At 38.5% G+C, this 23,325-nt stretch overlaps 1 protein-coding gene across 1 annotated transcript; it reads right to left on the reverse strand.

Moving 5' to 3' along the window:
• Positions 1–9,286: 9,286 nt before the first annotated feature.
• On the reverse strand, positions 9,287–9,933 carry LOC147607974 (meiotically up-regulated gene 117 protein-like). Its single transcript, XM_086789984.1, has one exon. It carries the CDS (start codon positions 9,841–9,843, stop codon positions 9,445–9,447), a length of 399 nt encoding a protein of 132 aa, XP_086646110.1. The 5' UTR covers positions 9,844–9,933; the 3' UTR covers positions 9,287–9,444.
• Positions 9,934–23,325: the final 13,392 nt, after the last annotated feature.

Consider the following 23,325-nt stretch of genomic DNA (forward strand, 5'->3'; position numbering starts at 1 on the left):
TGCTTGAAGAGCTTGCTTCTTGCTTCTCACCTAGATGTTATCTCCAATAGGGCGGCCTAGGTGAGTAAGCATTAGAGTGTTTTGGAAAAATGCAGCACAAGATTAGTTCCTTTTCAAATGCATGCTCTCTTTTTAGATGCAAAGACCTTTTCTAGCACCATGCAAGCCCATAGTAGCATAGGAATAAGGACAAGCGGAAATAAACTCATGACAAGATTGCTAGATAAAATTTTTTATTGATTTGGTCGATATGTATGCCAATTGTGGTGCACTCGCAAAAGCACGACAAGTGGAGAGGTCCCTTCTTGATATGTTCTCTTGGAATGCACTATTTGCTGGTGGATACGTCCAACAGGGCCAAGTAGAGGAAGTAGTGGAGTATTTTAAAAAGATGGAGCTAAAGGGCCTCTTCAAATGCAATGTTCTTGGCTTGCATCTAAAAGCCTATGGGAGCAAAGGAACAGATGACAAGGGGGAACATAATTTATAATGTGACTGGTAAATAGGGGATGATGTAGGAAATAATTTTTTTCTTGGCAATGTGCAAGTGGTGTGTATGTATGCCAAGTGCGGGGGGGTTGAAAAAGAACACCAAGTACTTCAGGAGCTGAGTCATTCCAAAGTGTTTCTAAACACTAAGAGTGTTCTTAAACACTAATGGTGAATCTAATCACCAATGCAAGTGTCATTAGATGCTAGAAATGTGCTCTGAAGTACTAATCATGTTTTTAAACACTAATGGTGATCTTAATCACCAACAAAGTGTTCTTTGACACTAATGAAGCTCTCCCCATCAGAATTAGTGGTTAGGGCACAAACCCTAAATGCTAAACCATAAGTTTCACCATCTTAATCTCCTTTTTATGCAACATCCTTGTTAAGGGTTATTGTACTCTCATAAGCCTTTCTCTTTCTACTTAAGCCAAAATATCAAAATTTTTGGTTTTTTTCTTCTTCATAAATCAGCCCATTACTCTCTAGTAATCTCCTTCAATACCCAATGTCAAAGGACAACACCCAAATTAAGAAGTTCTTAGGAGAGGGCTTCCATACTTGGCAAGTTCTTGTCAAGTACAAGATGATGTCCAAAGGTTTTTGGCCATTCATCTCCGGCACTAATGTTTCAAATTTAGAAACGTGTGCATGGATGGCTAGCTTGGAAGGCTTATGAAAAGGTTGTTATTCAAGTAGGTTTTCATGGAATGCAAGCTCGGAAGGAATTCAAGTTCAGACGAAAAACTGGGGGTACTATTAAATTCTAGGTATTTATGATGAGCATCATGACCTAGCCCCTGTAGGGAATTTTTCACAATCAATGTAGTCCAAGGGAATACATCTAAGGAATATATCCTATTATTAGTGCACTCCAAGGAATAGCATCCCAGGAAAGAAGCTCCTAAAGTACTTGGTGTTCTTTTTCAACCCCCCTGCACTTGGCATACATACACACCACTTGCACATTGCCAAGAAAAAAATTATTTCCTACATCATCCCCTATTTAGCAGTCACATTATAAATTATGTTCCCCCTTGTCATCTGTTCCTTTGCTCCCATAGGCTTTTAGATGCAAGCAAAGTTCATTGCATTTGAAGAGGCCCTTTAGCTCCATCTATTTAAAATACTCCACTACTTTCTCTACTTGGCCATGTTGCAAGAGAACATATCAAGAAGGGACCTCTCCACTTGTCGTGCTTTTGCGAGTGCACCACAATTGGCATACATATCGACCAAATCAATAAAAAATTTTGTCTAGCAATCTTGTCATGAGTTTATTTCCGCTTGTCCTTATTTCTATGCTACTATGGGCTTGCATGGTGCTAGAAAAGGTCTTTGCATCTAAAAAGAGAGCATGCATTTGAAAAGGAACTAATCTTGTGCTGCATTTTTCCAAAACACTCTAATGCTTACTCACCTAGGCCGCCCTATTGGAGATAACATCTAGGTGAGAAGCAAGAAGCAAGCTCTTCAAGCACTTGTCATGCTACTGTGAACACACCACACATGGCATACATTTGATGGATAGGTTTAAAAAATAGTTCAACTCTTCCATTAGGCCATGCCAGGCATCTATTGACTCGTGCATTCCAAGCGGCATCTATGTTATCTACATATTCAACATTAAAGCATCAAAGAATATCCTTCTAGAAGCTCGTATCACACATGGATAAGTGCAATCCAAGAGAGTGCATCCCTACTCATACATGTGTCAAGCAAGAGTTCTCAGCATCGAGACCTTGCCCTTAACTAGCATATGCTTTGATGAGTGTAGTCCAAAAGAGTAAAACCCTGCTCTTATGCCTGTCAAGCAAATCTTTTTAGTTTGAAAATGCTACCACAATGTAGGAAAATGTCAGTACGTTAGTTAAAAAAACCATCATGTGGGATTTGTTCAAAATAGTTTAGAGCATTTTGACCTTACCTTTGCCCCTAATATGCATTTAGTGCCCTTAATCTGCATAGAGTGCCATGAGTGTAGTCAAAGAAAAATAATTCAAAGCATTTGGACATTACGGTGGCTAGGTATCTCCTCCAAAGTGTGGTCCAGGTGAGTACATCCCTGCAAGCAATGAGAACAAACAAACACATGTGCACACACACAAAACACACTCGCACACACATCATATCATCTCTCTCTCTCTCTCTCTCTCTCTCTCTCTCTCTCTCCAAACCTTGAAGTGCCACATTCTACACTGTACATGGTATGCATTCCTAGTTTGCACCCGACAACCCTCCTAGTGGCTTGATTAGAAGCATCTAGATCCTCGTCTTAATGGCTCTAGACTTGAGAAAAACCTTGTGCACATCCTCATCCATAATCTTACGCACATCATTCATTGAGTATACTTGATGTGCACACTTTCTCTCCTCGTGCGCACCATGCAACCTGCCCAATAGCTCTTTCACCTTCTCCATCTCCTTCTTTACTCTGCTCACCTCCTCAAAGAACATAGCTAGGCCCTAATTCTCACCCCCCAATGCCATGTCTAGGTCATGAGATCCATTCTTCTTGAGGTCCACATACTCTCCTAGTCCCCCTTTCACCAAGGACATGGCAAGCAGATCATTTATTACAGCTGTGTGTATGCGACTCTCTCTGTCTCCCTCTCTCTGGCCCCCTAAACCCTGCAGTGCTGCAAGGAAAATATAAGATACAATTGATAACATTATGATATAGTGAAAGAGAAACTTGATGCAGAGTCATTAACAATAAACGATGCAAGTGATTTGAAAAAACTAGTCGTGTATGATAGCATGGATAATTGGAAAACTTGGAGACAAAGGAATTTATTGCTTGGGTCAAAGGATAAAAATATGTGCATTGGAAAAGGGGTGATTATTTTGGTCTATCCATATGAGGCTTTGAACTTTTCATAGCTTAGTGAACATGATCTAATTGTGATGTATAGAGAATGATCTAATTGTGATGTATAGAGAATGAATGTAACAACATTAGTGAACATGATCTAATTGTGATGTATAGAGAATGAATGTAACAACATTACCACACCTTCAATAATAATAAGTAACATCAACTTAATCAAGTTTCTTATCAATAGACTTATCTTTAAAGAGAGTTCTCTTTCACTTTAATGCAATGACCATAGAACAACATGATGAGGAATAGCCTAGGATTAAAGGAATGGGTGCTTTCCAGTGTCATAAAGAAACCGTCCATTAGTGTAATTTTAACGACTCAAATTGAGAAAAATCAGTTGTAATTTTGGCTAGCCTTAAATTTAAAGATTCAAAATTTTAAAATTTTAGTTATAACACCAGTTAAGCTATGCAAGTTTTCAATAAAAACCGGTTGAACTTCAAGGTCATGTTTTTTTTCACTGGTTTCCACTAGCTCACCTATTTAAAGGTGGAGCTAGAAGGCAATGTATGAAGCATGAAGCTTAGTTGTATTTTGAGCAACTTAATAAGCAAGATATTTTCTTGTATTTTGTGAGTCTCTCTCCTCCACATATTTGATCTAGCATGAGCACCACGAAATTCTATCATGGTATCTAGAGCTTGGGTAGATTAGGTCACATTTTGGTTGGTGTAGACTAGGTTATCCCCTTTTTCATCTTTTGTGGAGAAAAACCCCCAACCAGTGGAGGCCCTCCAGCATCTTGAGGAGGCCGAATCTCGGCAACTAGGAAAGTGAAGAAGACCTCCAGGCGCTCGAGCTCGTACATCCAGTCGACGGATTCCTCTTCTCCTAGCCATGGCATTGCCGTCTGAGCAGACCTGCACACGAAAACTGTAGTAGCTGATGCCTTGAATACTAACCCAACTAGTTTTCCCTAATTCCTAAAGGGTGGGAATGGTGAGGTGATGAGGGTAAGGATGCATGGAATTATGAAAGCATTGGTGCTAGGTGCAAGATTGATATAGTGTTACATTCACATCCTAGGTGACATTCACATCCTAAGTGACATATTTGATGATTCCTTGAGAACTAATGAGGGTGGGATCTATTTGGGTTCTTACACTATGTGGGAGTGTGTGCTTGTGATGGGTACTCCATGAGATGCAAGGTGTAAATGAGTTGTGGGCGCTTGGGTGTGCTAGGGATTGAATTGGGTATGAGAATTGTGATTTTGTGTGTTTGAGAGAGAAGAAGGGGGGGAGGGGCGTATTTATAGTGCATGAGGCCATGAGACCATGGGTTAGGGCTTGGGTTGAGCTCCTAACCATGGTTGGGGAAATTATGTCGAAGGGGGGCCATAGAGGTAGACTTTTAGAGATAATTACAAGTATCTCACCCTAGTCCCTCATGATGGAGCTAAGGGTGGTGAGGAAAAAGCTAGAGAGAGAAGGAGTGAAATGTATTTACAAGGGGTGATTGCATAGGCATGTTATTGGGTAAAATATTAGATTCTTAAGGGTGGATTTACAAGGCTTTTTAAAAGGGAACAATGGATGGCAAGGATATTGTTCCCGCTTGACCGTCGAGAGCTCCCAGATGCAAGTGCCTCTTGGTAGAAGATCCCATTCACCGTGTCAGTACCGTTCACTCGAGATATCATTGACCTCCAAACTCACCACTCTTGGATGTAAGATGGTGAACAAGATTGATTTTTTTGAATTTTCCCTGAAGATTTCATGACCTTCATAATCCCTTGATCGATTTTGGAGTGACCATGGACATTCATCCTTAAGTGGAAATGAAAAGTACTAGTACTCCATCGATAGAACTTGTTGACCATACATGTGTCCTTTGATGCATGGCCACTTATCGCAAATAAATCATGATCTTGGTTCACTGGAGTATATATCCCATAGAATCACCATTTTTCATGCATGGCTATATGCATGGATGGATGCATATTATGCATTAATGGTACTAATTAAGCATGTATATGAGTGTGCAAAGCACATATCCATGCATGTCTTTAGGTGTATGCTAGAGAACTTAAAGCATATATTCATAGGTCATTATATTTATTAGATAAGGAGTTATTTGCTTATGCTTGGATAGATTATTTGCTTTTTCCTTGTGGCATTTAAATACTTGTTGCTAGTCCAACACCATTGATGTGAAGGTAGTGTTTGAGGAGTGTAAAAGTGTAGGGTTAGGAATTTTTGCCATTGAGACACTCTTTGTGGTCCAGTGGATTCTGCATTGATCCATGTCCATCCAAGAATGACATGTTATTTTAAAGTTCTTGCATGCATGACCAAAAAACTATCAATCAAGTGCCTGTTTATCACCATAGATGATAGTTTTAAGGAAACCAAGTACTTTGGTATTTGGGGCACTTACACCCTCTATTGTCATGTTAGACTTTTCAAGTTGAGGTTTATTCACAATTGATTCCATCATGTAGCAAAGGAGAGCAGATTAAGACTAGTATCCGTGTCAAGCATACCGTTATAAAACACTTTTCAAGTTGAGGTTTATTCACAATTGATTCCATCATGTAGCAAAGGAGAGCAGATTAAGACTAGTATCCGTGTCAAGCATACCGTTATAAAACACTTTAACATAAGGCCTAGGTAATTCAATGGGTGTTCTGATAGGTGGAATGTGATCATCCATGTTGTCGATTACATCTCCAACATGATAAGCATGATCATCCGATCGACATATTCATGATCGTCAAAATCTTATGCACAAACAATATATCCTTTGAACCAATTCCTTTAGGTCCCAATATACTCTAGACTAGTTCCTTTAGGTCCCCATATCTAGGTCTTACTTTAGACTGCAAAATCATGGCCTTATTGTCCAAGTCCCAAACACTCCTTGTGGCCCAGTCGATTCTGCATTGATCCACGTCCATCCAAGAATGACACGTTCTTTTAAAGTTCTTGCACGCATGACCAAAAAACTACCAATCAAGTGCCCGTTTATCACCATAGATGATAGTTTTAAGGAAACCAAGTACTTTGGTATTTTTGGCACTTATACCCTCTATTCTCATGTTAGACTTTTCAAGTTGAGGTTTACCCACAATTGATTCCATCATGTAGCAAAGGAGAGTAGATTGTGACTAGCATCCGTGTCAAGCATAGCATTATAACACACTTTAACATAAGGCCTAGGTAATTCAATGGGTGTTCTAAGAGACGGAATGTGATCATCCATGTTGTCGATTACCTCTCCAACATGATAACCATCCGATGGACATAGTCATCAATCGTCAAACTCTTATGCACTAAAAATATATGCTTTGAACCAATTCCTTTAGCTGCCAATATACTTTGGACTAGTACCTTTAGGTCCCCATATCTGGGTCTTACTTTAGACTGCAAAATCATGGTCAATGTTGCTAGCCTCTCGATGTCAGTCCTATCCAGATTTAGATAATAGCCTCTCTATGTTAGTCAAGATTTAGATGTTAGCCTCTCAGTTTTGCTAGCCTCTCGATGTTAGTTCTATCCAAATTTATGGAGAAGCTTTAGGGACCAACTTAAGGGTAGGTTGTGGCTTGTTGATGCTCTGCTACTAGTAGTAGCAGGTTCTTCATAGAGGTAGATGTGAATGTGAAGCTTGAAGATTAAGGACCTTATCTTGGCGACGTGGATGTCGATGTGGAGGGAACGACATTGGATTGTGTCAATTCGAGGCATTTAAATACTTTTTGTTAGTCCAATGCCTTTGATGTGAACATAGTGTTTGAGGAGTGTAAAAGTGCAGGGTTAGGAATTTTTGCCATTGAGACACTACTTGTGGCCTAGTCAATTCCACATTGATTCAGGTCCACCCAAGAATGACATGTTCTTTTAAAGTTCTTCCACGCATGACCAAAAAACTATCAATGAAGTGATCGTTTATCACCATAGATGATAGTTTTAAGGAAACCAAGTACTTTGGTATTTTTGGCGCTTTCACCCTCTATTCTCATGACCAAAAAACTATCAATGAAGTGATCGTTTATCACCATAGATGATAGTTTTAAGGAAATCAAGTACTTTGGTATTTTTGGTATTTTTGGTGCTTATACCCTCTATTCTCATGTTAGACTTTTCAAGTTGACGTTTACCCACAATTGATTCCATCATGTAGCAAAGAAGAGAAGATTGTGACTAGCATCTGTGCCAAGCATAGCATTATAAAACACTTTAACATAAGGCCTTGGTAATTCAATGGGTGTTTTGAGTGGTGGAATGTGATCATCCATGTTGTTGATTACCACTCCAACATGATAACCATGATCATCCATGTTGTCGATTACCTCTCCAACATGATAACCATGATCATCCGATCGACATAGTCATCATCATGTAAATCTTATACACAAACAATATATGCTTTGAACCAATTCCTTTAGGTCCCAATATACTCTGGACTAGTTCCTTTAGGTCCCCATATACTCTGGACTAGTTCCTTTCCCATATCCAGGTCAATTACTTTAGACTGTAGAATCATGGCGGATTTTGCTAGCCTCTCGATGTTAGTCTGATCGAGATTTAGATGTTAGCCTCTCCATGTTAGTCTAGGTTTAGATGTTAGCCTCTCAGTGTTGCTAACCTCTCGATGTTAGTCCTATTTAGATTCATATTCATAACTAGCATACGCACCTCATAATATTTCTTAAATCAATATTACAATCCATATTTACTCACTAAATTTGTTCACTTTAATTCATCACGCTATACTTCTAGGGTTATGTACATATTTAAATTTGGAGTATGACTCCATATTTAAATTTAGAGATGAGGTTTACCCTAGGGTTATGTGCATGATGGTAAAAAATTAATTAATTAAAAGGATTTAATGTGCATGCATTGAAAAATCAATAAAATAGTCTAAGGTTGAGTTTACTACCACTAACTCAAGTGAATGCGGACTCTAACCATGGTTTTCAATAAACCATGGTTTTTGGGCTCTAACCATTAGAGTCTATGGTGTGCTATGCCTTACATGGGTGATATCCATGCATATGCGGGGCTTCCAAGCTATAAAAAGGGGGCCACCTCTCTTGATATTCTCCACGCCTACTTCATGGTACTCTTATGCTAGTAAAATCCCTCATAAAAGCCTTATAATTCTTGTACTGCAACTCTTACATGTTATACTACCTTCCAAGCTAGTCTAACTAGGCATCCTACATCACATTTATGCTTGTTGGGCATTGAAAACGAGGCCAGTTCTAGGTGTGGAAGAGAAGAGCTTTTGGAGACCTTAACACGCTATAGCACATCAACGTCAAGCTTTTACAATTCTACAAGTAGGTGATTTAACCCTTGTTCGTATTTTTGAATTTTTGGGAGTACAATAGTCCTTTTTGTACAATTGAATGGTTGCATTTCAATTTCAATTATTCAATTTCAATTAAATATGATCGTTTTGTGACCATAGAAACCCACCACTGTCCAATTCAATAATTCTAATTCCACTACTGTAATGTATTTTCAATCAACATTAGACTTAGCAATGGCAAGTTGCAAACCTTTGTAAGGGATTTAGCCTATGCATAAATTAAATGTAATAAACCTTAGGATAGAAACCTTAGGCTACGTTTAGCAATCAACAAATTTAGATTTAGAAGTTGCAAACCTTTGTAAGGGATATCTTATTTTAGCCTATGCATAACTTAACTGCAACAAACCTTAGGATAGAAACCTTGGGCTATGTTTTGACAAATTAAATTGGGAAACCCTAGTAATTATCTTAGCATGGATTAAACTTGAAAAATTAGAATTTAGAAGGATTTAATTAGTTTTTACACCATGAAATGTGCACATAAATGTAACTTTTATCCCCTTTCACAGAATTAGGCGTGAAGACTCGAGAGCTTGAACTGGTCGACGAGCAGCAGCGTCGGACGTAGCCGAGGGAAAGGAAGCATAAGAAAATATACGCGTGTTATTAATAATGATAAGCCTTGATTATTTACGGTCTCATAAAGCGAGTGAGACGGGAAGACTCGAGAGCTTCTTGAAGAAGGCACTTCTTATTTAGCACTCGTCGCTCGACGAGCAGCAGCAGCGCGGTTCGGACGAATTTTAACCAGAGTCCTTGCAGCTGGCGCAGTAATTGAGGGTAGCCTCGCAATTTCCTCCGTCGAAAGCGTGGCTGCCGCATTTACCACAGCCGCCTCCGTTGTAGATATGGTAAAACTCGTTCTTGAGGTCGGCACCAGTCGTGGCGGTGTAGCTGCCTTGGCATCGGAAGATGGCCGTGCAGTGGCCGGACACGCGGGACGTGTAGGCTGAGTACGTGGTGCCACTGTCGAAGCGGTTGTAGGCTGTAATGCAATCGTTCTGGCTGACCGAGCTGCAGAGGGCGGAGCCTGAGCAGTTGTTGGAATAGGCCGAGGCGCCCCTGATCATGAAACCTGACTCCGCCGCAATCAGGCAGGCCATCAACGCAACCGCCAGAAGCTGCTTGAAACGCAGCGCCATCTTGCAGCAGACAACAGTTAGGGAGATGAGATAATTAATAATACTTAATTCTGCTACGACTTATTTCCCAGCTTCCCTTGCAGCCTCTAATTCGCAAATTATGTTATTTATAGGCCTCTAGCTGCTTGCGTGCACGGCACGGCTCGCCTCGCCTGCAGTGGCGATGAAGACAAGCTGCGCCGGCTTGGCGAACTTGTCATATGCCTTGCGTGCACGGCAGTGCTTGCTATATAAATACATATTACAGAAACGGACCCTCTCTCGCTTCTCTTTAATATCCTAGCATGTTTGTCAACTCAATTATATATTATCTGAAATACATTTTGCTCATTCTTTTAATACTTTGCTACCCATGATTACATGTTATTTGTGGTAAAGAAAGCATTGTTTTTTTTTCTTCTCAGTTTTAGCATTAGACTTGGTATGTGCTCCTCAAAGCAGTTATTTGCTCATTCTTTTAATACTTTGCTACCCATGATTACATGTTATTTGTGGTAAAGAAAGCATTGTTTTTTCTTCTTCTCAGTTTTAGCATTAGACTTGGTATGTGCTCCTCAAAGCAATTGTTCCTTGTTTAACTGTTTGTTCCTGAATGCAACCCATCAAACCTTAGCTAGTGACCTTTTTTAGATTTTCCAAAATCACAACCCTTTGTTGAATGTTTTATTGAAGAAAGCTTTTTCATGAGTTCTAGCATCAGATTTGGTATGTGCTTATACTAGAATTACTTTGTCACAATTATTGCTCATCTAATTGTTTGTAGCACGTTCCTGAAATCAACACATGTAAAATTTTGCTAGTGAGCTTTCTTAGATCTTCAAAAATCACAAACCGATTATCAAACCCAAGCTTTCTCGAAAAGACTTCATCATTTCTAGATCAAACCCAAGCTTTCTCGAATATGAAAAGCGATTGTTATCCTGAAGGGTTTTTTAAGCAAGAGGAGCTACTTAATGTTACTTTATGGGTTGTTTTGGGGTTCTTAGACATAATCATTTCAGCTTTTTTGATTAAAATGGATTGCTAGTGACTTTCAAAGCCAACGTTAGAAATGTGAGGAAAACAATAAGTTGTTGTCATGGGAAAGTGAATTGTAGTAGATGATGTGTTGTTCAAGTGAATATTTTCTCTGAGCTCTTTCAAATTTCACGTAAGCTTGCTTGAAAGCTTACGTGAAAACTTGAAGAGAGACGCTACAACTGTTCAAATTTAGAAACGTGTGCGTGGATGGCAAGCCTGGAAGGCTTATGAAAAGGTTGTTATTCAAGTAGGTTTTCAAGTAAGAATTCAAGTTCAGACGAAAAACTGGGGCTACTATCAAATTCTAGGTATTTATGATGAGCATCATGACCCAGCCCCTGTAGGGCATTTTGCACAATCAATGTAGTCCAAGGGAATACATCTAAGGAATATATCCTATTATTAGTGCACTCCAAGGAATAGCATCCCAGGAAAGAAGCTCCTGAAGTACTTGGTGTTCTTTTTTAACCCCCCCGCACTTGGCATACATACACACCACTTGCACATTGCCAAGAAAAAAATTATTTCCTACATCATCCCCTATTTAGCAGTCACATTATAAATTATGTTCCCCCTTGTCATCTGTTCCTTTGCTCCCATAGGCTTTTAGATGCAAGCAAAGTTCATTGCATTTGAAGAGGCCCTTTAGCTCCATCTATTTAAAATACTCCACTACTTTCTCTACTTGGCCCTGTTGGACATACCACCAGCAAATAGTGCATTCGAAGAGAACATATCAAGAAGGGACCTCTCCACTTGTCATGCTTTTGCGAGTGCACCACAATTGGCATACATATCGACCAAATCAATAAAAAATTTTGTCTAGCAATCTTGTCATGAGTTTATTTCCGCTTGTCCTTATTCCTATGCTACTATGGGCTTGCATGGTGCTAGAAAAGGTCTTTGCATCTAGAAAGAGAGCATGCATTTGAAAAGGAACTAATCTTGTGCTGCATTTTTCCAAAACACTCTAATGCTTACTCACCTAGGCCGCCCTATTGGAGATAACATCTAGGTGAGAAGCAAGAAGCAAGCTCTTCAAGCACTTGTCATGCTACTGTGAACACACCACACATGGCATACATTTGATGGATAGGTTTAAAAAATAGTTCAACTCTTCCATTAGGCCATGCCAGGCATCTACTGACTAGTGCATTCCAAGCGGCATCTATGTTATCTACATATTCAACATTAAAGCATCAAAGAATATCCTTTACTAGAAGCTCGTATCACACATGGATAAGTGCAATCCAAGAGAGTGCATCCCTACTCATACATGTGTCAAGCAAGAGTTCTCAGCATCGAGACCTTGCCCTTAACTAGCATATGCTTTGATGAGTGTAGTCCAAAAGAGTAAAACCCTGCTCTTATGCCTGTCAAGCAAATCTTTTTAGTTTGAAAATGCTACCACAATGTAGGAAAATGTCAGTACGTTAGTTAAAAAAACCATCATGTGGGATTTGTTCAAAATAGTTTAGAGCATTTTGACGAACATTGCGCCGGCTTGGCGAACTCGGAGCTGCGGCTTGCGTGCACGGCAGTGCTTGCTATATAAATACATATTACAGAAACGGACCCTCTCTCGCTTCTCTTTAATATCCTATCCTTGCTGCACATGCTTAAGCATGTTTATCAACTCAATATATTATCTGAAATAGATTTTGCTCATTCTTTTAATACTTTGCTACCCATGATTAGATGTTATTTGTGGTAATGAAAGCATTGTTTTTTTTCTCAGTTTTAGCATTAGACTTGGTATGTGCTCCTCAAATTACTGTTGCAGTTGTTCCTTGTTTAACTGTTTGTTCCTGAATGCAACCCATCAAACCTTAGCTAGTGACCTTTTTTAGATTTTCCAAAATCACAACCCTTTGTTGAATGTTTTATTGAAGAAAGCTTTTTCAGTTCTAGCATCAGATTTGGTATGTGCTTATACTAGAACTACTTTGTCACAATTATTGCTCATCTAATTGTTTGTAGCATGTTCCCGAAATCAACCCATGTAAAATTTTGCTAGTGAGCTTTCTCAGATCTTCAAAAATCACAAACGGTTTATCAAACCCAAGCTTTCTCGAACAGACTTCATCATTTCTAGATCAAACCCAAGATTCCTCGAATATGAAAAGCGATTGTTATCCTGAAGGGTTTTTTAAGCAAGAGGAGCTACTTAATGTTACTTTATGGGTTGTTTTGGAGAGTTTATATTCAATGTTACTTGAGGGTTCTTAGACATAATCATTTCAGCTTTTTTGATTAAAATGGATTGCGAGTGACTTTCAAAAATCACAAACGGTTTATCAAACCCAAGCTTTCTCGAACAAACTTCATCATTTCTAGATCAAACCCAAGCTTCCTCGAATATGAAAAGTGATTGTTATCCTGAAGGGTTTTTTAAGCAAGAGGAGCTACTTAATGTTACTTTATGGGTTGTTTTGGAGAGTTTATATTCATTATTTGAGGGTTCTTAGACATAATCATTTTAGCTTTTTTGATTAAAATGGATTGCTAGTGACTTTCAAAGCCAACGTGAGTTGTGGTGGTGAAGGGGAATGTCGATGTGGACCTTGTGGTGGTGAAGTGGGTTAGGAATGTTTTCCATTGAGACACTCCTTGTGGCCCAGTTGATTGTGCATTGATCCATGTCCATCAAAGAATGACATGTTATTTTAAAGTTCTTGCACGCATGACCAAAAAACTACCAATCAAGTGCCTGTTTATCACCATAGATGATAGTTTTAAGGAAACGAAGTACTTTGGTATTTTTGGCACTTATACCCTCTATTCTCATGTTGGACTTTTCAAGTTGAGGTTTACCCACAATTTATTCCATCATGTAGCAAAGGAGAGCAGATTGTGACTAGCATCCGTGTCAAGCATAGCACTATAAAACACTTTAACATAAGGCCTAGGTAATTCAATGGGTGTTGTGACAGGTGGAATGTGATCATCCATGTTGTCGATTACCTCTCCAACATGATAACCATGATCATTCGATTGACATATTCATCATTGTCTAAATTGTTGAAATATACAAGTGAATGGGTGTGTGCAGGAACAAACCCTTAGCCAGAGGCTGTAAAAGAGAGTCTTGAAATGAGTGAGTAGTAATGAAAAGGTGAGAGTTATATACTAGGAGAGAATAAAGGGTAGCATGAGAAGTTCTAGGATGTGTGGAGATATTCTGGGAAAAGTGAAGAGGTGGAGAGAATCAAGCAAAAGAGGTGGAGTGAATCAAGGAGAGATCAGTGGGATTAGATGCTTGGCATCTTATGGATGTAAACACTGTAAATTGAGGCATTGGCCTAATGAGTATTTGCTGGTTTTTGAGTATCCATTCCTACATAAAGCTATCAGTTAATTGCTCACTAATCTTATCTTAATCATCATCTAATCACTTTGCTAATGATTTTGATTCTTGCATTTGATCCACCATAGCTCACTTTGCTTAAAATTTAACATGGTATCAGAGCCTAGCTTAGGATCCATCCAATTTATGAGCTTATTATCTTGCTAATCACCGTATCAATTAGGATTAAGAGATAATCACTTTTTTAGTCTTTTTCAACAAGCTCCCCCTAGTTATCAAACTCACGGATATTAACCTTGCTACACCCATCAAAATCCTCCCAAAAAAAACCACAATAACCTTTGGGATTCAATTTGTCCACGCCCTCATAGTCATGCGGTTTTCATACAAACACACATCATTTGATTGTAGCTTGGGGTGACCATTCTTGCATATAGTGAGAATGCTACAAGATTGGGACAGGAATAATGTGTACATCCGAAGGAAAACCAAACCTTGAGAATCAACTTGGAAACTTTAAAAGTTAGAGCCATGGAAGGCATCCGTTTAGTGGAAGACCACTCTATGACCAATATTCACTCACTGTTCCACAAGGCACCTCAGACCTGCCTGCTTCTGCCATTCCCTACTCTTGTTAACAAACTACATGCATCAGTCTTGTAAATTGAAGGTCCAGAGTTTGATACTTAGTAGGGGAACTGTTTAATGAGGGGAAAAGTTAATGGATAGGATGGCCTCTACACCCCAACCAACCACTTTCCTAACTCACTAAGGGCTACTAAGGGAAGGGATTCCCTAGCAACCAAGGAGCAGGGGCACCAGCTAACCAAACGAGCATGGGCTAGGACACCTACACAAAGCCGTGGTCATTCACAATGAGAAAAAATGAGCAATAGAGTAGGACATGACCCCAAACGAACATCACCTCAAATACACAACTCAAACTCCCTCAAATGAAATGCTAAGAAACACATAAAAGCCATGAAAGAGGAAAGGAGTGATTATTTATTCAAAGGGTTCCGTATGTACAAGCTTGTCAGGGGAGAGCTCGAGGGGTGCACTACTAGAAAACCCTAGGTATCACGTGCGTTCAAGAGGTATTAAAAAAACCCCTTAACTAAAAATTTTCTCCCAATAAAACAACCACTCACTAAATGATTTTTTTCTAAAGTTGAATTAAAAAACCCCTCCTGTTAATGCAATCGTGTTACCCCTCCTTTTGAACTCACGTGGTACACTTACATTTTTTTAGGTGAACCCCTTGAGGGGGAGAGAGGATGGGAGAGAATGAGAAATTGAGTGCCATGAGAAAGGAAACCTTCTCCAAAATAGAAAAACCCTGAAAAAGGTATGACATTTCACCAAATTCCCCAAAACCATAGACTCCTTGTGATGCTTGCCCTTCGAATCCTTGGGGGTATCATGCATAACCTTCCCAAAGGTGGAGTTACACTAAACAGCATGATGTAGAGAATTGACAATATGAAGTGCTTGTGCAAGCTTGATTTTATGCTTCAATAGACATGATGATTTTGTGCAACATGATTCCCTTGAATTCTAACCCAGCTAGTTTTCCTAATTCCTAAAGGGTGGGAATGGTGAGGTGATGAGGGTAAGGATGCATGGAATCATAAAAGCATTGGTGCTAGGTGCAAGATTGATATGGTGTTACATTCACATCCTAAGTGACATATTTGATGATTCCTTGAGAACTAATGAGGGTGGGATTTATTTGGGTGCTTGCACTATGTGGGAGTGTGTGTTTGTGATGGGTGATCCATGAGATGCAAGATGCAAATGAGTTGTGGGCGCTTGGGTGTGCTAGGGATTGAATTGGGTATGAGGGGTGTGATTTTGGGTGTTTGAGAGAGAAGAAGAAGGGGGGGGAGCATATTTATAGTCCATGAAGCCATGGGTTAGGGCTTGGGTTAAGCTCCTGTCATTTTTCTTACACAACTGAGGAAAACTGCTTCCTCAAACGTCTACCTCTATGGCCCCCCTTCGACAGAATTTTCCCAACATTTTGAAAGCCTTTGAATTTATTGTTTTTTAAGAGATCGTAATATTAAATTTTAAGGTTTTAAAACTCTTGTTTTATATATATATATATATATATATATATATATATATATATATATAGACATACATATATCAAACAATGAAAAGATTGGAAGATTTAATAGAAAGCTTTCATATATATAAAGAGTAGAAGATACAATGAAAAGAGTAGAAGATTTATGTAAATATAAACTCTCTCTTTTTTTTAAAAAGGCTTTCATATATATATTAACCACGATTAACTAGGCTTTTGTCAAAACCTTAACCAAGCTTCTTATATATATATATATATATATATATATATATATATATATATATATATATTATGCTTTAAAGCTTAGGCATTAAACTTTATAAAAAAAAATCATAGTTTGCCCCCCCATACTCGTGCGCCACAGCAATCCTTAAAGCATGAAGCTTTTTGTTTATATACATATATAAATTAGCTTTAAGTTTTAACTAAAGCTTAATAAGCCTCTCCAAAGGCTTCAACAGTGCGCAGCGCTCTGAGAAAACCAAAGGGAGGATGAAATTCAGGCCACGCTGCCTGCGAGGAGAGAGAGAGGAGAAGAAACTACGCATAGTACCCGACAATTTATTCACATATAAAAATCAAGATGGCATCTCTGTTGAAGATCAGCAAGATCAACCAACAGATCCATATAAAAGAGCCATGGACTCATCTGCTGAGGACCAGCAAGGTCAATCAACTAGATCCATGCCCGGTTTCACAAAACAACTCTTACTTCTTGTTTCAATATCTTCCCCGATGCACGTGTGGGTATCTTCAGCGACCCACAACCCGAGCACCCTATGGTCAGCACCCTCTAGGATCCTTCGTAGGTCACCTAGCGCTTCACTCATAGGCCGCTTCCTTGGTCCCTCATCCACCGTACTACTGGAAGCTCACCATTTAAATCGAATCGAGGTCAAGACCTCGGCCGACCTTGCTACGCGAGACGTCCTCCGTTGACTCAACGTCACAGCTGTTGCAACTTTATCAGTTAGGTCTCCACGACCTCATTCTCAAGACGATCAAAATGCTTCCCCAACATTATTGACATAAAACAGTCATTTAAAAACAGGTCATAAATACAGTTTCTATAATGAACTCTCGTCTTTCACATTGTTACAAATCTGTCCACATTACTAAATCCATATCCAATTCATATGTATTCCTATTCTCATCCAATCACATCATTTTTCATATGTATTCCTATTCTCATCCAATCACATCATTTTTCATCCTATTCTCATCCAATCACATCATTTTTCATATGTATTCCTATTCTCATCCAATCACATCATTTTTTATATGTATTCCTATTCTCATCCAATCACATCATTTTTCATGTCATCACATCTTTCCTCATTTATCCTCATCACATCTCATCCACTCGCATCTACCCATATTCACATCCCATCACACCTCATTCATTTACATCACATATCATTCATTCACATCTATCTCAATTTACATCACATCTCATCACATTCATTTCACATCTAATCTCATTCATTATTATCCTGATTCACATCACATCACATCTCATCCATTCACATCCCATATCATTCATTTACATCCGATTCACATGACATCACATCTCATTCATTCACATCCTGATTCACATCACATTACATCTCATCCATTCACTCACATCGACATCACATCCTTTCACATACACATCCACATCCATTCTTTCACATACACATACACATCCACATCCATTCTTCCATATACACAACCGCATCAATTCTTCCACATACACATCCACATCCATTCTTCTACATACACATCCACATTCATTCTTCCACATACACATCCACATCCATTCTTTCACATACACATCCACATCCATTTCCATTACATCACATCTTATTTTCATCTTATCACATCCATTCACATCCTATCACATGTCATACACATCTTATCACATCCTATCACATGTCATACACATCTTATCGCATCCCATTTACATCTTATCACATTCTATTTTCATCTTATTACATCCATTCACATCTTATCGCATCCTATTTACATCTTATCACATCCATTCACATCTTATCGCATCCTATTTACATCTTATCGCATCCTATTTACATCTTATCACATCCATTTCACATGCTATTTCCATTTAGTAGCCTTTTCTAGTTTGATACCGATAATGGGACTTTTTCTAAATTTTTACCAATTGCTTGGCCTAATTAAAGGTTCCTTTTCTCGAACGACTATTTCTATATTTCTTCTCAATTCCTCAATTGAGTTATATTCAATATTCCTCTTTTGAATAAAAGAGTTCATGGGATTTACAGAAATCAATTCTACCCTTATTTCCACTTTTGATAAATAATCATAAATTGAATTATACTAAAAATTCCTCTTCTTTCCATTTAATTTCTTGGATCTCAAATACCATGGGAATTCCTCTTTTTTGCATTTAATTATTTGCATTCCAATGTCATGGGAATTGCTCTTTTATCATCAATATTTCTCATAATAAAATACCCATTAATTCAATATGCTAGGAATTTCTCTTTTTCCATCTAAATGATGGAATTCCAAATGTCATAGGAATTCCTCTTTTACCATTTAAATATTTCTCATAGATAAAATAAATTTATCTAAAAATCATCTTCGAATTTAAATAAAATACCCATTAATTTCAATATGCTAGGAATTTCTCTTTTCCCATCTAAATGATGGAATTCCAAACGTCATAGGAATTCCTCTTTTACCATTTAAGTATTTCTCATGGATAAAATAAATTTATCTATAATTCAACTTTGAATTTAAATAAAATACCCATTAATTTCAATATGCTAGGAATTTCTCTTTTCCCATCTAAATGATGGAATTCCAAATGTCATAGGAATTCCTCTTTTACCATTTAAATATTTCTCATAGATAAAATAAATTTATCTAAAATTCATCTTTGAATTTAAATAAAATACCCATTAATTTCAATATGCTAGGAATTTCTCTTTTTCCACCTAAATGATGGAATTCCAAATCTGATAAGAATTCCTCTTTTACCATTTAAATATTTCTCATAGATAAAATAAATTTATCTAAAATTTATCTTTGAATTTAAATAAAATACCCATTAATTTTAATATGCTAAAAATTACACTTTTCTCATTTAAATATTTGAATTCCAATATGGTGGAAATTTCTCTTTCATCATTTAAATTTATCTATGCAAAAAGATAAATTTAACTAAAATCCTTCTTTAATTTTTAAATAAAATATACATTATTTTAGCATCCCAATTTTTCTCTTACTTCATTGGAATACATGGGTTTCCATTGTCATGGGGATTACTCTTTTAACATAAAAATGAATTACTAGAAATTTCTCTTTTTCCTAATTAACTATTTATGCATAAACATAAAATTAAATTTTTCATGATTATAATGAGAATCATTCAGTTAATCTAGGATGATTAATCCTAGAATATGGTAGGAAGTCCTCTTTTCATATTATGAATGAAAATGATTTGTGTGTTAATTTTTCAGAAATTTTACCATGGCTTCGCTGCTATTACTTATAATTCTCAATAATTTTGAAAACATAAAGTTTAGTAATATCATATGATAGAATAACCATTAATTGGATCAATATCCAATTATGGACTTGATTCCTAATTTTTCCATGAATTAAATAGCATAAAAGCATTAAAAAGCCACTTATTTGGCCTTAATTTGACAAGCATAGAAATTACTTTTAGATTAGAGAATTGCTTCATGAGAAGCTTCATTTGAATATAGAATAGATCATAGGAATGACCATTCTTTGGGGGAGAGAGATACATGCTTTTAAAAAAAACATTTAATTTAAGCATAAATGAAAATTTCTATGTTTTATCACTACAATTCATTAAAGAACTTCAATTGTATTAAAAAGCCATTCAATTGAATGCTTCTCAAGCTTGAGAGGGGTTGAGAAGAGAGAACATTTGGAGATTAAAAAAAAGACCAAAAACCACACTTTACCCCCTAGATTGCTTGATTCTTTAATCAATGTAGAGGCCTCAACCAATCAATTGGTTTGGTATGTTGATGAAGACTCCATGGAGGATTGAAGAAAGAGAGAAACTCCAATCTCTCCAATTTGTAGAGGATTTTTAGAGGATAATAGAAAATATCATTATTTTAGTATAATACTGGCATAGTATAGTACTCATATTTTTTTTACAAAGGGCTAAGGATCTATTTATAGGTGAGGGAGGCCTCTAACTAAGTCCAACTAGTTTCTAGAATTTTTCAGGTTTAGTTTGGCTGAATCACTACTACATATTAGCCTAATACCGGGGCTTGTACCGGCGCTATTAAACGGGGTCTAAAAAAGCCTCGTCATCGGTATAAGCGCCGGTATAAGCGCCGGTATCGTACCGTCGGTATACCTGTCGGGGGATAATACCGGCGCAGATACCGGCGCCTATACCGACGCTAACCGGGGGTAATACCGGCGCTTAAACCGGCCTTTATACCGACCTGTATACCGACGTCTAAACCGGCCCCTATACCGTACCATATACCGAAGTGTAAACCGGCACCTATACCGAGGTATATACCGACGCTGATACCAGGGCAAATACCGACGCTGTAGCAGAAATTTTTTTTTGGGCAGAATAGTGCTGCCTGGCTGTTGCCTAGCTGCCTGCAATGAGCAGGATCAACAACAGCAGACAGACAGCACCATTCTGTCTACAATAGAGCACAAAAACAACCGTGCTCGTTTGCATATTTTCCTGATATCGACAAACAAGAAATTAAATTAAACATTAATACTCAAGAATGTTTTGATCATATTTCATTAGTTTGAAGGTCATCTTACATCATGGTAATGCCTCCCAATTGACGGTCTCTCCTTCTTCTTCAAGCATCTCAAACAAGGCCACAAGGCCATGTTTGTGAGCGTACTTCTCCTCTCGCCTGCTTGGTGGGCGATTCATGGCCAACTCCTGCACACACGATTAACAATTATAACTTTTAAAAAATCAACATTTAGCCCACATACATACATTCAAATAAATAAAATTGCTACAAACACTTACGAATTCATGGCGCATGGTTTCGTAACCACCACTCCCGAGATGAGAAGCCCCTATTGTTTGCAGTCTTGCCCTTGCCGCCTCTCTTTGTTGTTGAAACCTGTCTGGTGTCTCGGTGAGCTCCTGAGCAATGGCTGCCCACTCCGTGTCATCTAGCCAAACAGGTTTCTCCTTCCCCTCTCTGAATGCGTCCCTCGCCTCTGACCTACGATGCCCCATCAAAATGCGAGCTGTATACTGTATCCACTCATTAGAGACGACATTCATAGGGTCAGATGGCTGGAACTCTTGCTTTATCTTTGTGTTTATATAATTTTTCTTTCCCTTGTCTTGCTGATCCCATTTAGTCATGACAGAGTCATGAAACTGTATAGTGCACAATTGTCGAATGCGTGTCTTCATTGCCTTCCCTGCACTATCCATTATTGGTGCCCCATCCCTAATTGTGTAAATCTTGCTGTTGTCATGGTCATGTGCACCCCAGGGAGTGGAAGGTGACCCTATGGGTGTGCTATCAACAGATGAGAGCGAAGGACGACGCTCACGTGGTGGTGGTGTCACAGCATCTGTGGCACTACCACCACAACAACCTCCACCTGAAGACCTACTACGTGAGCGCCGTCTATGTGAAGACGTGGTAGATCGAGCTGTAACAGGAGTGGAAGGCTGTGTGGTACGAGGTGTGGGAGCTGCTGTCGTACCCACGGGTGTGGGAACTGGCGTCGGGAATCCAGATGGTGAGGCAGATGTCCCTGCTCCAGAACCCCAATAACTCTGAGCCATGGCTCTCTGCTCTGGAGTCATGGACGAAAGAAAACCATATAACTGCTGGGGACTCATGCCCTGCGGTGTAGGATTAAATGAGAAATCTGGACTGTAGTCGTAGGGCGGTGAGTCACCCATGGCCTGTTGGACAAAAAACCATATGACAAACTTGTACGGAATGAAAATTACACGGTAAACAATGAATGAAAGAACCATAAGATAAACATTAACATTGATAAACAACATTGGTAAAACTATATCAACTTGCTCCTACAGTAGTGATTATGATGGTAAACATTAACAATGGTGAACAATGAATGGACCTTCAATGTCATAAAACCATTACAAATATGTCATAACTATTTGCATAATCATTAAGATACATCATTTTATAAATCATTATCTATTCTATCATCCTCATTAAGATCAGTAGCCCCAAAGAGATCTATGTCTATGCACATTTCAGCATCCTCATCATTAAAAGTCCCTTGATGAAGGATGTCTTCATCATCTATGTCTTCTTCCTCAACTTGATTTTCAGCTTCCTTCGTTTGCACCTCTTCATTTGGATCTTGCTCTAGTTCCTTCTCTTCATTTGCTTGCTCCTCTTCATTGTTGATATCGAGATGTTCTTGCTGCTCTCCATTACCCTGTGCATCCACATCACCTTGTTGTAGCTCAAATTCTTCAAAAATTTGCTTGCTGCGGGGGGCGACTTGAACCACAAACAGCCAGCGTGGATCTTTTGGATCCGCTTTAAAGACAACCTGCTCACAATGCTCTGGGCGCACAAAAGTATCTTGCTGATCGGTCCATACCTTTGTGGAGTCCACTTGGATGAGGCCACTCTTGTCTCTACGTACAGATGCATGTGGCCCATTCATGATTACCTTGAACCACTTCACATCGAAGATAAACAACTCAAAACTTCTGAAGCCAACCTTCAATATATCTTGAATGGTTCCAAAGTAATCAAGCATTCCAGTAATTGTGTTATCATCACTTGCACTTGCACGACTTTCTTGAACAAACTGTGCTGTGACACCACAATCAAAGGTTGCTCTTCTTTGGTCTATTCGTTCTACTCGAAAATGACGTCCATGTGACCAAAACGCCCCATATTTGTGATACTACAATGAGCACAAAAAGTTTGTTGATGGAGAATCAAACACAGAGACATGTAGAGGAAAAAATGAGAGACATGTAGAACTTAAACACTTACATGCCAATCGCATCCTTTTGTAAGCTCCTCCTCCTCCTCTGTTATAGGTAAACCAG

Source organism: Cibotium barometz, chromosome 54, assembly GCF_041138505.1.
Source record: "Cibotium barometz isolate CiBa-2024 chromosome 54, ASM4113850v1, whole genome shotgun sequence".
Lineage (NCBI taxonomy): Eukaryota > Viridiplantae > Streptophyta > Polypodiopsida > Cyatheales > Cibotiaceae > Cibotium > Cibotium barometz.

Coding starts and splice junctions, on each gene's coding strand:
- LOC147607974 (XM_086789984.1), bottom strand. CDS start 9,843: ATGGCGCTGCGTTTCAAGCAGCTTCTGGCGGTTGCGTTGATGGCCTGC.